Raw genomic sequence first — 12,726 nt, forward strand, 5'->3', positions numbered from 1 at the left:
CTGAGCCATAAGGGCATCTACCACCACACTATCAGTTAGGGGGGAGAAACGTTTGCTTTTTGATCTGAAATCACCGTCACCCACTAATTAATTTGTTATTTTTTCAGATTCAAAGTATTAGAGCTAGCAATGTATCAATCTTTATCTTGAAAAAATTGCTATGTCATAGCCAATGTTCCATCAAAGAAATGTAGGCACTGAGCAAATTTCAGGTGTGCTGAGCGCAAACTTGAACGTTGTGAAAAGTCTGTGCAACTTCCAGTGCGCGTTTACTGTGAACACTGAGGCTGTACACGCTTTAAGTTACAGTTTTAACAGTGGCCAAGTAGGCAACTGTGGCTATTTGATCATAATGTAAAGAGTGGCCTACCATCAAAAATGTGTCTAGAAATGTACACATTTGTGCTCTTGTAGGAAGCAATCACTCACCCATTTTTTTTTTGGGGCAGTAGATCAGCTTTAATATTGCAGATGGATTGTAACTTCCATCAATGTAATTGCCTGTATCACTTCCAATCCCCCATATGTTTTTTCTCTCGCATATATATACACACACACACACACACACACACACACACACACACAAATACATACAAATATATATATATTTAAATATATTTCCCTTTATTACTTTCCAACCCCACCACCCCTTCCCTAATTGGAGTAAACTAGTGAACAACAATGCTTAGGCCTCTACTTCCAGCTTATACAGTATCTCACAAAAGTGAGTTCACCCCTCACATTTTTGTAAATATTTGAGTATATCTTTTCATGTGACAACACAGAAGAAATGACACTTTGCTACAATGTAAAGTAGTGAGTGTACAGCTTGTTTAACAGTGTAAATTTGCTGTCCCCTCAAAATAACTCAACACACAGCCATTAATGTCTAAACCGCTGGCAACAAAAGTGAGTACACCCCTAAGTGAAAATGTCCAAATTGGGCCCAATTAGCCATTTTCCCTCCCCGGTGTCATGTGACTCGTTAGTGTTACAAGGTCTCAGGTGTGAATGGGGAGCAGGTGTGTTAAATTTGGTGTCATCGCTCTCACACTCTCTCATACTGGTCACTGGAAGTTCAACATGGCACCTCATGGCTCAGCTGTAGCTCAGCTGGTAGAGCACGGCGCTTGTAACGCCAAGGTAGTGGGTTCGATCCCCGGGACCACCCATACACAAACATGTATGCACACATGACTGTAAGTCGCTTTGGATAAAAGCGTCTGCTAAATGGCATATTATTATATTATTAACTCTGAGGATCTGAAAAAAATTATTGTTGCTCTACATAAAGATGGCCTGGGCTATAAGAAGATTGCCAAGACCCTGAAACTGAGCTGCAGCACGGTGGCCAAGACCATACAGCGGTTTAACAGGACAGGTTCCACTCAGAACAGGCCTCGCCATGGTCGACCAAAGAAGTTGAGTGCACATGCTCCGCGTCATATCCAGAGGTTGTCTTTGGGAAATAGACGTATGAGTGCTGCCAGCATTGCTGCAGAGGTTGAAGGGGTGGGGGGTCAGCCTGTCAGTGCTCAGACCATACACTGTACACTGCATCAAATTGGTCTGCATGGCTGTCGTCCCAGAAGGAAGCTTCTTCTGATGCACAAGAAAGCCTGCAAACAGTTTGCTGAAGACAAGCAGACTAAGGACAAGGATTACTGGAACCATGTCCTGTGGTCTGATGAGACCAAGATAAACTTATTTGGTTCAGATGGTGTCAAGCGTGTGGCGGTAACCAGGTGAGGAGTACAAAGACAAGTGTGTCTTGCCTACAGTCAAGCATGGTGGTGGGAGTGTCATGGTCTGGAGCTGCATGAGTGCTGCTGGCACTGGGGAGCTACAGTTCATTGAGGGAACCATGAATGCCAACATGTACTGTGACATACTGAAGCAGAGCATGATCCCCTCCCTTCGGAGACTGGGCCGCAGGGCAGTATTACAACATGATAACGACCCCAAACACACCTCCAAGACGACAACTGCCTTGCTAAAGAAGCTGAGGGTAAAGGTGATGGACTGGCCAAGCATGTCTCCAGACCAAAACCCTATTGAGCATCTGTGGGGCATCCTCAAACGGGAAGTGGAGGAGTGCAAGGTCTCTAACATCCACCAGCTCCATGATGTCGGCAACCTGTGAAGCTCTGCTGAACTCCATGCCCAAGAGGGTTAAGGCAGTGCTGGAAAATGATGGTGGGCACACAAAATATTGACACTTTGGCCCCAATTTGGACATTTTCACTTAGGGGTGTACTCACTTTTGTTGCCAGCGGTTTAGACATTAATGGCTGTGTGTTGTGTTATTTTGAGGGGACAGCAAATGTACACTGTTATAGAGCTGTACACTCACTACTTTACATTGTAGCAAAGTGTCATTTCTTCAGTGTTGTCACATGAAAAGATATACTCAAATATTTACAAAAATGTGAGGAGTGTACTCACTTGTGAGATACTGTACATACTATACATTTTATGGACAGTCAATTTTACAATAATTCTATTTTGTTTGTTTTTACTCATGAACTTCCTCTACCCTCAACCTCTCCGATCATTTTCATGATTCACTCACCTATTGTTGACTACAAATTATCTATAACTGGGCTAATAACTCACTAACTAGCAAAGGATATGAACAAAATGTGCTCTTGCTTTGATCTCTAAACAAGCTCAACTACTCACGACCACAGCTGTAAACACAGTCCAGTTCAAAGTAAATGGCACAGATATATGGCAATGGTCTATTTGCATATAGGCCTACTGCAGCTCTGATTGGTTATGCCACACTGGTCTGTGTAGAGTAGGGGCTGAGTCGTGCACAACAGAATCTACTCCGATGCCTTCTGCCTACAACTAAATCTCTTGCATAGTTTGTTTTGTTATGTTATGTTGCATTGAAAGTGGCTAATATTGCATTGATTCGATCACAATTGCCACAGTAAAGGGAAACGTTGATAGTGTTAACTAACAGGGAAAACTCTAGAAAGTTGAGTGAAGTTCAATCTCGTGCTTCTCTCCTTGGGCTGATATTTCTTCCGCACTCTGCTCTGGCAGTCCCAGGGAGCTACGTGCGTAGTTTAGAGGGAACATTGGTCATAACCAATGAATATATAGCACAACTTTGGATTTCACCTCACCCCTGTCTTATAATCGAATGTTAGAGACCGTTTGGAAGTTGACAGACTCGGAGTGAGCTTCTCTTCTTCTCCCACTTCGACCATGCAGTGCAGGTAGCAAAAGTGATTGCTGTCCTCATTATGAAATTATCAACTTTACCCTGCATTTTTTAAAATGGCCATATATACTGATTGTTTCAAGCAAAACTACCAAAACTATTGCTGATGGTGAACCTGAACAATCCAAATAAAATCTAATGTAAGCTACGATCAGCACCTAGCCTACCTATAGCCAGGTGAGAGTTGTGTCTCCGTGGGTAGCTTAGCCTACTTTTATTCTGGTAAAACACCATTTCAACAGCGCATTTGATGAAAATAACCTAGCAAATTACATTGGTTGTCACTCAACTAGTAAAGCCTAATATTGCGCAAGCCATTTACAAACATTTGAATGCTGAAGGTGAGAAAGCCATGCATAAAATGATGAAGCGTAGCATTTGGTCATATAGCCAATCGAAGGAAAGAGAAGGGAATATAGGCTACGTTTCTTTAAAACCGATAAAACGCAAGATAGTTAAAGAGTGTCCGTTACAAAAATAAATATATATAATAATAGGTTTAGGCTACCGGGGGGGGGGGGTGGTGGAGAGAAACATTATTTTCTGACTGGACATTTTGCGCTGCTTTGGTGGAATTCTTCCGCTCTGTCTGGCCTACATCCCTCTCTTGCGTTATGCATAACATATTTATTGAAATAGGCTATAGCAAATTGTAATAGGCAAATTACTTGGAATGTTACTTGTGTGCTGCCCTGCTGTGCTCTACCAGACTCTGTTCTATACTGTGGGGCTCCAGTCAAATGTCACATCACGATGTCATCACCATCAACGATGGCTGTCAATCACTGTCGATAGACGATGCTATCATAATATCGCCCAACCCTAGTGGAGTTCTTTCATGAAATATCACAGCCTACTTCTATGCATTGTTATCTAAGTGACCACAGTGATGCAGAACACAAAAAATCACTTTCACCAAATGCTCCCTTCATCATCATCATCATAAAAGGTTCCTTTCCAAGTAGGGCCTACCTCTCACCCATGCTGAAGTCAATCTTAGTGGTATGACAAGCTGAATGTAGTGGGATTATGTTGGCTAGGTAAGTGCCTTTATTAACGTCTCCAAGGAATGTAGGCTACGGATCTGAAGAGTTTGTGTGCTTTACTAGGCTGAAAATCCAGGAAATTATGCCTGGACAATATGTGGCTTGTCCTGTTGGTTTGATGACTTTTCTGACCAGTGAGTCTGAACAGTGAGTCTTTTCCCAATCGTGCTACACAGAGGGAGGCTCCCATTAGTAAAATATCACTGGAGTAGAAATAGCCTTATGCTTATGCCATGGACTGGCTGGGCCGCTCTCTTGACAGCAGACCTATTCTTCAACAGATGACAACTAGCATCTACATTATTTTTTTAGGAGTCACTGATTTGGAACAGAATTGTGTCAAGTGTGGAGCAGGAGCCACAATGAAGCAGGGAAGTGATCATGACTTCTGTGTGGATCCCTGGCTGGACTTAACGAGCAAGGTGGAGAAAAAGCAGTTGCTGTCTGTCTACTCCTCAGCCCACTGTCTACGGTCCTGTTTTGTCCAACGTAATGACCAAGTAAGTCTATGCGTATTTAGAAAACGAATAAAAATCTTTACAAAAGAAGGGCAAAGCAATTAAGTGAAATGCATTCTCAGGGAGAAATGTCCTTGTTGTTTGTTTTCTTTTTGCGAGAGTGTGTATCAACTCTAAAAAGCATTTCCGGTTTTCTAGTGGAGTAGAGAATGCCACTCCAGTTCCCACAGAGGGACATCTATGCAGTACAACTGCTGATCCCCCCCCAGGTCCAGACAGCCCTGGATGTACATAATCCCACACCTCAGTAACACGAGAAGACGAAAATTAACCTCACTATGGATGGAGGACAGAGAGACTTTTTTTCTCTAGGGATTCCCGTCCCTGCTAGAGGCGTATTCAATCACCCCTGGCTGTAACAGAAACATCCTCTTATCAGGGAGATCCACCATTCTCTCAGTCCATTCATCATTATCCATCTCTGAGTCAGAACAGGGAGTTTTGTGAGGATGGCGGTCTGAATCCATCTAGGCTCCAGCGATGCCAGGAACATTTTGTTCCTACGGCACAAAAGTTGTTTGTCAGTTGAGTGACATTGGGGCCACTATTTACCTATTCATGTGGCTGCCTCTAGTGAGTGGATTCAGCTGGACGAGTTGGTTGTCCCCCTCTCACACATGGGCCTGGAAAGATGCCACTGCACTTAGGATGTGTCTTTACTCCCTTACGGGTAGTCTACGTTCCTTCATCATTCTTCGACTGCAGGCCATTTTTTGGGATCAATATAAACATCACCTTTCTTGTTTGCTCTTCTTCAGTAGGTTCCTTGCTTTCAACCAGGTTCCTCTCTTTCAACCAAGCCCATTCAAAATGAATGTTACAACTGTAGGCCAAGTAACTTTATTTAAAAAAGTACAGTATAAAATGGTTATAGCTGTGTAATAGTGAATTTAATATTTTAAAACTAGGCCATATAAGAGAACTACATAACCTCTTGGGTTGGAATTATAGCAGGCCACAGCCTGGGTCTGGTTTGGGAACATCAGTTCTGGGCCCCACTTTTGAGACACAAAAAAACTAAACAATGCAGAAATACCAAGTCATTGACCTCCCCTATGCCCAGCCCATCTTGTAGGAACGGTGGATAAAAACAATGTCGGGATAAGACAGGAAGTTATTACTTCTATTCGCACTCTGCCAGTGTCAAACAAAAGGGGATATCATACAGGTTGTAAATTATATGAGAATACATCAATTACAGCAGCTCACAACTAATGCAAACCTTACAGCAGTATGCATTCTCCAAAATCATGCTCCTTAAACTGCTCCCCGTGCAAGCCACGCAGGTCACTAACTACAATTCCAAACGGCTGGATTTGTCACATCAACTCGACAGGATGTGACAGTTCGACTCATTGAAACTCCAATTTGTGGTTTAAATATCTACAACACACAGTCACACGCCCCCAAGACATTACAGTATGCAACTGTTGCATATGTTTACAAACCCTCGTACGCGCATCACGCATTCAAAATCTACGGATAGTTCAACAATGAAACGCTGCAGACTGCTTCAAATCTCAGATATCAATTGCTAGCTAGCTACCTAGCTAGCTTATGCTAACCAGCTAGCATTATCAACACTGACGGCCTGGATAAACCCAAGCATTTGAAGCTCAATTTGACATTCGTGTTCCAAGCGTTACGTTAAAAAAACTCACCAGTTTTGTCCTGATCTAATCCCACGACAATCAAATAATCAGCCAATCTCGCCATGTTTGCTGCTTTTTCCGAAATCTACCAACACAAATCAGCATTTTTCTTTCTTCAAAACCACAGCCATGTTTGACAGAAGGAGTGATATTGCGCCTGCGTGCAGAAGTAGCGACATCCATGGGCGTGGCCGCTTGGTTTACAAATAGAAACTGTGTGGCTGCAAACGGGCTGGTCACACCCTGCCACACCGCTTGTTGACCCCCACGGAAAACCATCTGATGACCGCTAGAATCGCTTTAGAATATTCACAAAAAAAGTTACCTAAATATTTTAAAGCCCATTTGAGAGTCGATGAGACAAAATAGAGGAGTAACTAGGCTAATTTTCTTTGCAAGAATGTGGGTTAAGATAAATTAAAAGTATTGCAGATTGTGGCATCCAGTATTTCTTACAAATGTATTGAATTAATTGTGTAGGATATTTAGTATGCTAGAAGCACTAAGCAGAGGGTGCTGGTGGAAAAATCAGTGTCAATAGCATGATTCCTATTTTCCATAATCACAATGCTCCTTCAAACTTAAACATCCTCTCTCTCTCTCTCTCTCTCTCTCTCTCTCTCTCTCTCTCTCTCTCTCTCTCTCTCTCTCTCTCTCTCTCTCTCTCAGACACACAAGCGCACACCTTTTAATGTCTATGGCGCAAACACACACAAACACACACACACACACACACACACACACATCGGGGGGCATTAGGATCACTCACACACACGACTTGGTCCAAGGTGAAAAAAGTGCGCAGAACTCCACTCAGTTCTGGAATGCTGTGGACAGTGAGTGACCTTTCCTGCCAATAAATAGGGGAGGGAGATGCTCCGGGGTGGAAAACACAGGTGCGCGGGAATTCTCCTCTTGTGCTGTTTTTGCCAACATCTCAACAACTTGGACTGAACATATTCCACAACGTCATTGTACCTAGCGTACTAGGGCAATTTGAGAGAGAATCTCTTCATTAACAAGTAGCCTATTGTTAAGTTCATTTTGATGATGCCGCTCCTCCAACCATTCTGCTTATGCTATCAGCTGCTTCTCTCCCATAAGGTGTTATCATATCTGTCATGACAGGGTCTTCACTCCAACACCAGACATGTAGCCTAGTTGTATTTTGCACAATAGCATAATATTTTTAAATAGAAAGTATTTTATAATAATCCAATATGTCTGCCACTCCGTCTGCAGATGAAATAATAAATAATGACTTTTGTCATCTCCTCTACAGACTTTGGTATTTGAGTTGTTGAATCAAAAACGTTTGAAATTGTTCCAGATCAATGGGGTTGAAGGGAGCAGAATGAAACATAAATCTGAGAATGAATGACTATACAGGTGCAAACCCCACAAAGCTTCCAGGTCTATCAAATCACCATGACAACGTTGAAGAACATTTCCATAACATATCAATATCTAGGTATGTGTTCATCTATTCCTCTATAAACCTTCCAAGACATAGCTTCCTAACTTACCATCCTTCCCACCTTACCTGTATACATTAGCATACCACAGCTGTGACTGAAGAAATATCAGTAATGTTCCTGACACCTGTCCTACAAGAAGCTAACAAATGATTGCTCCATGTAAGGAGCCACTGAGTAATGATGCTGTCATGGTTGCGCAATCTTCTTCTCTCCATATTAGGAGATTAAATTACTTGAGTGCTTCGGGATTACTTGTCTAGTGGTGGGAATTATCATTACAAAATGGTTACAAAATGTTTGCTGGTTTACAACACGTGTTTCACATTTATGTATTTATAGTAACACAAGTGACACTTGGTAAGCAAGGAAGCCATAATAATTATGAAAAGAATGCTGTGTAAGAGGATTTCTATTCAAGGCTGAAGGGAGATTTAGGTGACTTTCTTTCTGAATTACTGCACGTGATATAGTCAAATTCGAAAGATACACACAGATATGTTCTATTCAGCACGTACAAGGTTCTTTATCAGTTGTTTGAGATACATTCTGAGCACTGAGAAAGCATTTCACATGTTGTTCCCAAAATACTTACGTATTTGCTATTAAAGACATTACACAGTGAAACCCACAAATCGTGATTATCTGACCACATCAACGCTTACATGTTTCTCAGTGTGTTGTTGAGATTTTAAACCAAGTCTTGTGGACTACACAAGCAAATTTCAACACACTGTTCCCAGCCCCAGACATACCCTCAACAGACACCAGCTTTTGGTCAGCTGTGTGGTCGATTGGAATAAAAAACTAAAATTGTTACCCCCTGTGCTAATCCTGATGGCATCTTGTGCAGATATCTATCCCCAGGGGCCTGTAATCAGCATCTGCCTTATGACCCTCGCTGACATTGTTTTGACCCCCCTGCATATTTCACTTTATTTCACTGCCCATACGTTGAAATAAGTCTCACTATTAATTCTGGAATGGTTTAATTTGGCTAAGCACAAATGGAAAGTAAATGTGCTCTTATCATGGTCAAAGAGCTAAAGGGGTTCAGTGCACTCCTTGTACTTTGGTTTGAGATGAAGTCATATAATCGGTGATCGTGAGGAGCAGATATCAGTAACACATGGATCTGAGTCACGGAGGCAGACAGACTTGCTGGCTCTTGTGACTGAACCTATTATCCCCTTAATTTCTGGATCTCAGTTGTGATGTGTTGAGCATGAAGAAGACATCCTAATTTTTTTTCAAATACTATGTTAGTTGCAGATTATGTAAAGCCAACAGATATAATCTTAGGAAAAATATTTATTTTAGATAATTGCTAAATTCCTCTAAACATTTGTCCAGAAAATATGAAAATAAATAATCAATTTTGCAGTCAAATTGTTTAATGTTTAAACAAATGCAGACATGGAGAATGTTGTTGTTATAATTTGACACACTTACTATTAATGAATAACTACTGAGTGTTCTTGTGTTATCTCATGTCAAACCCACTAACCAACTTTTCCTCAAGCTGACTAAACTTGTAATCAGACATTGCCTTCTCAACATTGATGAAATTATATATGACAAAAATGTGCCGGAATGCAGGTGGGCAAAAGTTAATATTCCCTTGACCTCAAAGTTCAGTTATGTCCAAAATGTTTAATTATGTCAGTGGAAATAATAATTTGGTTTAGAATGTTCTCTGCCTCCTCCCCAAATACCAAAGTAATGAGCACTCATCATTGTCTCTGTTGGGAGTGTGAATCATTATTTCTTAATTTTCTTAATTTAGAAACTCATTAGTTTGTCAGAATTACTCTTCATGTGTTTGTGAAGACATACAATATATATATGTAATCTTTAAGGTTGTAAAAATGTGAATTTCAAATCACAAATAAAGATTCTGTCAATGAAAAACAGAGGTAACAACAACAACATTCCTTAACAAGTATTAAAGTAAATCAGTCTCATATGACCCAAATATTTATTGACTTACTTCTGGTTTATTTAAACTTTATTATTCTCCTGGGTTTGCTATGTTGTTGCATTATCCCGCTGATAAAGCAGGCTTCCAGCAGTGCTGGGCTGTGTGGGGTGGAGCGGGGGACTGGGATGAGAGTCTGTGTATGTCAGTCAGTGAGCCCCTCCCACCTCCACTATAAAGGCTCAGCGTCTGGTGTGTAGAGACTATTAGCACAGTGTCACAGCTGCCTTTCAGCACCAACAGCAACTTCAAGAAGCCTGTGGAATACTCTCTCCACATTGACTCTACTATAACTACTTTATCACCCAAGTGAATTATTGAAGGATTTCAGGTATGTACTTTCAATTGAAGCAGATATTGACTGTTGCTCTGCTTACTACAGATGGCTTTATCCTTGCTTTTTTGAGGTCAGGAGCTCAAGTGCGTTTGACAAGGACAGGTTATCAGTCTTATTAAATAAGGAGTTGCAGTCTTATTGTGCATGACTGTGGGGGGTGGTGGCCCTTGTGTGTGAAAGACATCAGGCAAAAATAACAGATTAGGCTTATCTCTCTCTATCCAACCTTAAGTTTATTGGTTATTTTTGCGCTATGGATTTAATTGACTGAATGGGATTGACTTTGCTCAGGGGAGCTTAAAGCTGACTCTAGTTGAGGAAACTCAGTGTTCTATAGACTGTGTCCTGCTTTTCACTGGCCAGGGCCTGCAACTTGGTTGGACGTTTACTTAACAGAACATAATGTGACCTTAGTGTGACATTTTAAATAAATGAATGATAAGTGCAAATAACTTGGCTTTTGGACTCTTGTGTGGGGCTCTCATGGTATGATAGGAGGTAACTAAGTAAGTAATCATTAATAAGTAAATAACAAACTTTTTTTTTCTCCACTTTCCCCACAGGTGCCAGTCAAAATGAAACTGATCCTGCAGTCTTTCCTCTACGGCTGTCTGCTGGCCACCATTGCACAGAGCGTGGCTGGATTCAAACTTGAAATGAGCCCAGAGCTCAAAAAGAGGTAAGCTAATTGATTAGCTATTTGTCAAGATTAGTTTGTTACAATGCATAGTGACCATGATATAAGCACATACTGTTGTGTACTTTGTGGACTTCTTTGAACAGTTTTTAATGAGTTGAATTAATTTTTTCTCAGGTTGAGCATATGGATGCAGAGCAGATCGAGACGAGATCTAAAAAGTTTTTCTGCAGAGAGGATATCAGAGTCTGTACAGTTTGTCAGACCAGAAGACGTCAGGGACACCCTGATTCCTCATTCCAGGTAAAAGCCCATACCATACATACCTTTACATAACTCAATGTGCATGGTGCTATTTCGTTATCCTTGTGAAATCAAGATTTCAAATGGAATTAAGAGATGAATCACCCTTGTCAAACAAGGCTCATTAAAGTATGCACACTGCGCATGGGATCTCTGAGCCAAGTTGTGTCCGCTCAGGAATGCAGCGCATTAATTAATGGTCCTCTCCATCCTCTTTCTTCCAGCACTGACATCAGCATCCGAACCAAGAGATCAAAAAATTCAGTGAACCAGGCCTGGAGACCGGGCTGCTCTCTGGGCACCTGCACGGTGCACGACCTGGCCCACCGTATCCACCAGCTCAACAACAAGCTAAAGATTGGTAGTGCACCCATCGACAAGATCAGCCCACAGGGCTACGGCCGGAGGCGTCGTTCCCTCCCTGAGCGCAGGACCACACTGAGGCTGGAAGGGGGCAGGCTGAGGCCAGTGTGGGGCAACGCAGACTCACATGTTCACAAGCTGGAGGAGCTGCTCAGACGGACATGAGCTGGACTTGTACGGGGGAGGAACAGGGGAGGAGAGCAGCAGCCGAGGCTTAGTGTCTCTGCCCTGTTCTAAAAGGCGCAAGTACTGAGCGATAGCTGCAGTGTCTCTGGAAGCTGGACTCAGCAGAGGCATCGGCGATGCAGAGCGCCAAAACAACAGCTGGTCTACAGGCACTGGATAGCACCGTGAAGAGAGAGAGGGAGAGATGCTGAGGATGGTGCTATCTCTGCACAGCTGAGGGAGAGGAACAAGGTTAATACATCGGTACAGACTCAGAAAAGAGGCCACTGCGTAAATACTGGGACTTATACACCTCTTCTGCAAATCCTGGACTTTGAGTTTTACTCTGTGGATTACAGGAGCCAATTTCACCAAACCCACTATAATCATCTGCACTTTTCAGTCCCAGCCTTCTCAGTCAGACATCCATGTGGACCTAAAAGACATCTAAAGACATCTGGTCCATGCCAAACAGGGAGATAAGACATACGGAGATGGACTTATAATAAGGAGCTATGAAGCTGAAGTTTTTGGACACTGTATGAGGGAAATACCTTAGAGATTGTATGAAATATCTGTGCCAGTCCACAATGGATTGAACTATACTTGAATATGTTTTGTATAAACACATGTGCAATCTATGTATGTATATTTTTATTTGCCAGTTTGTATATAAGATATTTCAGATATCATTATTTAAATGTTATATAGGTTAGATTCAACTACTTATGGAGACTACCTATTTTCGTACAGGAAGAAAATATAAGGGCATTGTAGCTATTTGTTGTTCCACTATTGTTTGCATCATGGATGTTATATGTTTCAAACTGTGGTAATAGGATAAATGGTTTTATAGCTATGGTATAATATATTTGTAAATGTGGTCTATTTTATTTGTGTTGAAGCAATTAACATTGTCATACAATAAACATTTTGCATATAAAACTTGACTCTGTCCAGACTTTCTCTTTTCCACAGGAAATTACTGTTGTAAATTGAAAGTGGCATTCTATCGTC

General features: G+C 41.6%; 2 protein-coding genes across 2 annotated transcripts in view; one reads left to right on the forward strand and one right to left on the reverse strand.

Annotated features, from left to right (window-relative positions):
* LOC311111685 (myotubularin-related protein 13-like) overlaps positions 1-6,572 on the reverse strand; it is a 134,713-nt gene extending 128,141 nt beyond the window's left edge. Inside the window, exon 1 of the mRNA XM_084154477.1 lies at positions 6,461-6,572. Coding sequence (XP_084010603.1) covers positions 6,461-6,515 — 55 coding nt within the window. The 5' untranslated portion in view covers positions 6,516-6,572. The remainder of the gene's footprint in view (positions 1-6,460) is intronic.
* A 3,537-nt stretch (positions 6,573-10,109) lies between these two features.
* Positions 10,110-12,659, forward strand: LOC311111270 (pro-adrenomedullin-like). The gene is made up of 4 exons (XM_084153986.1): positions 10,110-10,235; positions 10,805-10,920; positions 11,056-11,181; positions 11,406-12,659. The coding sequence occupies exons 2-4, from the start codon at positions 10,817-10,819 to the stop codon at positions 11,707-11,709; spliced, it is 534 nt and encodes a 177-aa protein (XP_084010112.1). The 5' UTR covers positions 10,110-10,235; positions 10,805-10,816; the 3' UTR covers positions 11,710-12,659.
* Positions 12,660-12,726: the final 67 nt, after the last annotated feature.

The sequence above is a fragment of the Coregonus lavaretus genome (assembly GCF_964263955.1).
Source record: "Coregonus lavaretus genome assembly, chromosome: 37".
Taxonomy (NCBI): domain Eukaryota; kingdom Metazoa; phylum Chordata; class Actinopteri; order Salmoniformes; family Salmonidae; genus Coregonus; species Coregonus lavaretus.

Coding starts and splice junctions, on each gene's coding strand:
- LOC311111270 (XM_084153986.1), top strand. CDS start 10,817: ATGAAACTGATCCTGCAGTCTTTCCTCTACGGCTGTCTGCTGGCCACC. Junction 10,921..11,055: donor AGCCCAGAGCTCAAAAAGAG/GTAAGCTAATTG, acceptor ATTTTTTCTCAG/GTTGAGCATATGGATGCAGA. Junction 11,182..11,405: donor ACCCTGATTCCTCATTCCAG/GTAAAAGCCCAT, acceptor TCTTTCTTCCAG/CACTGACATCAGCATCCGAA.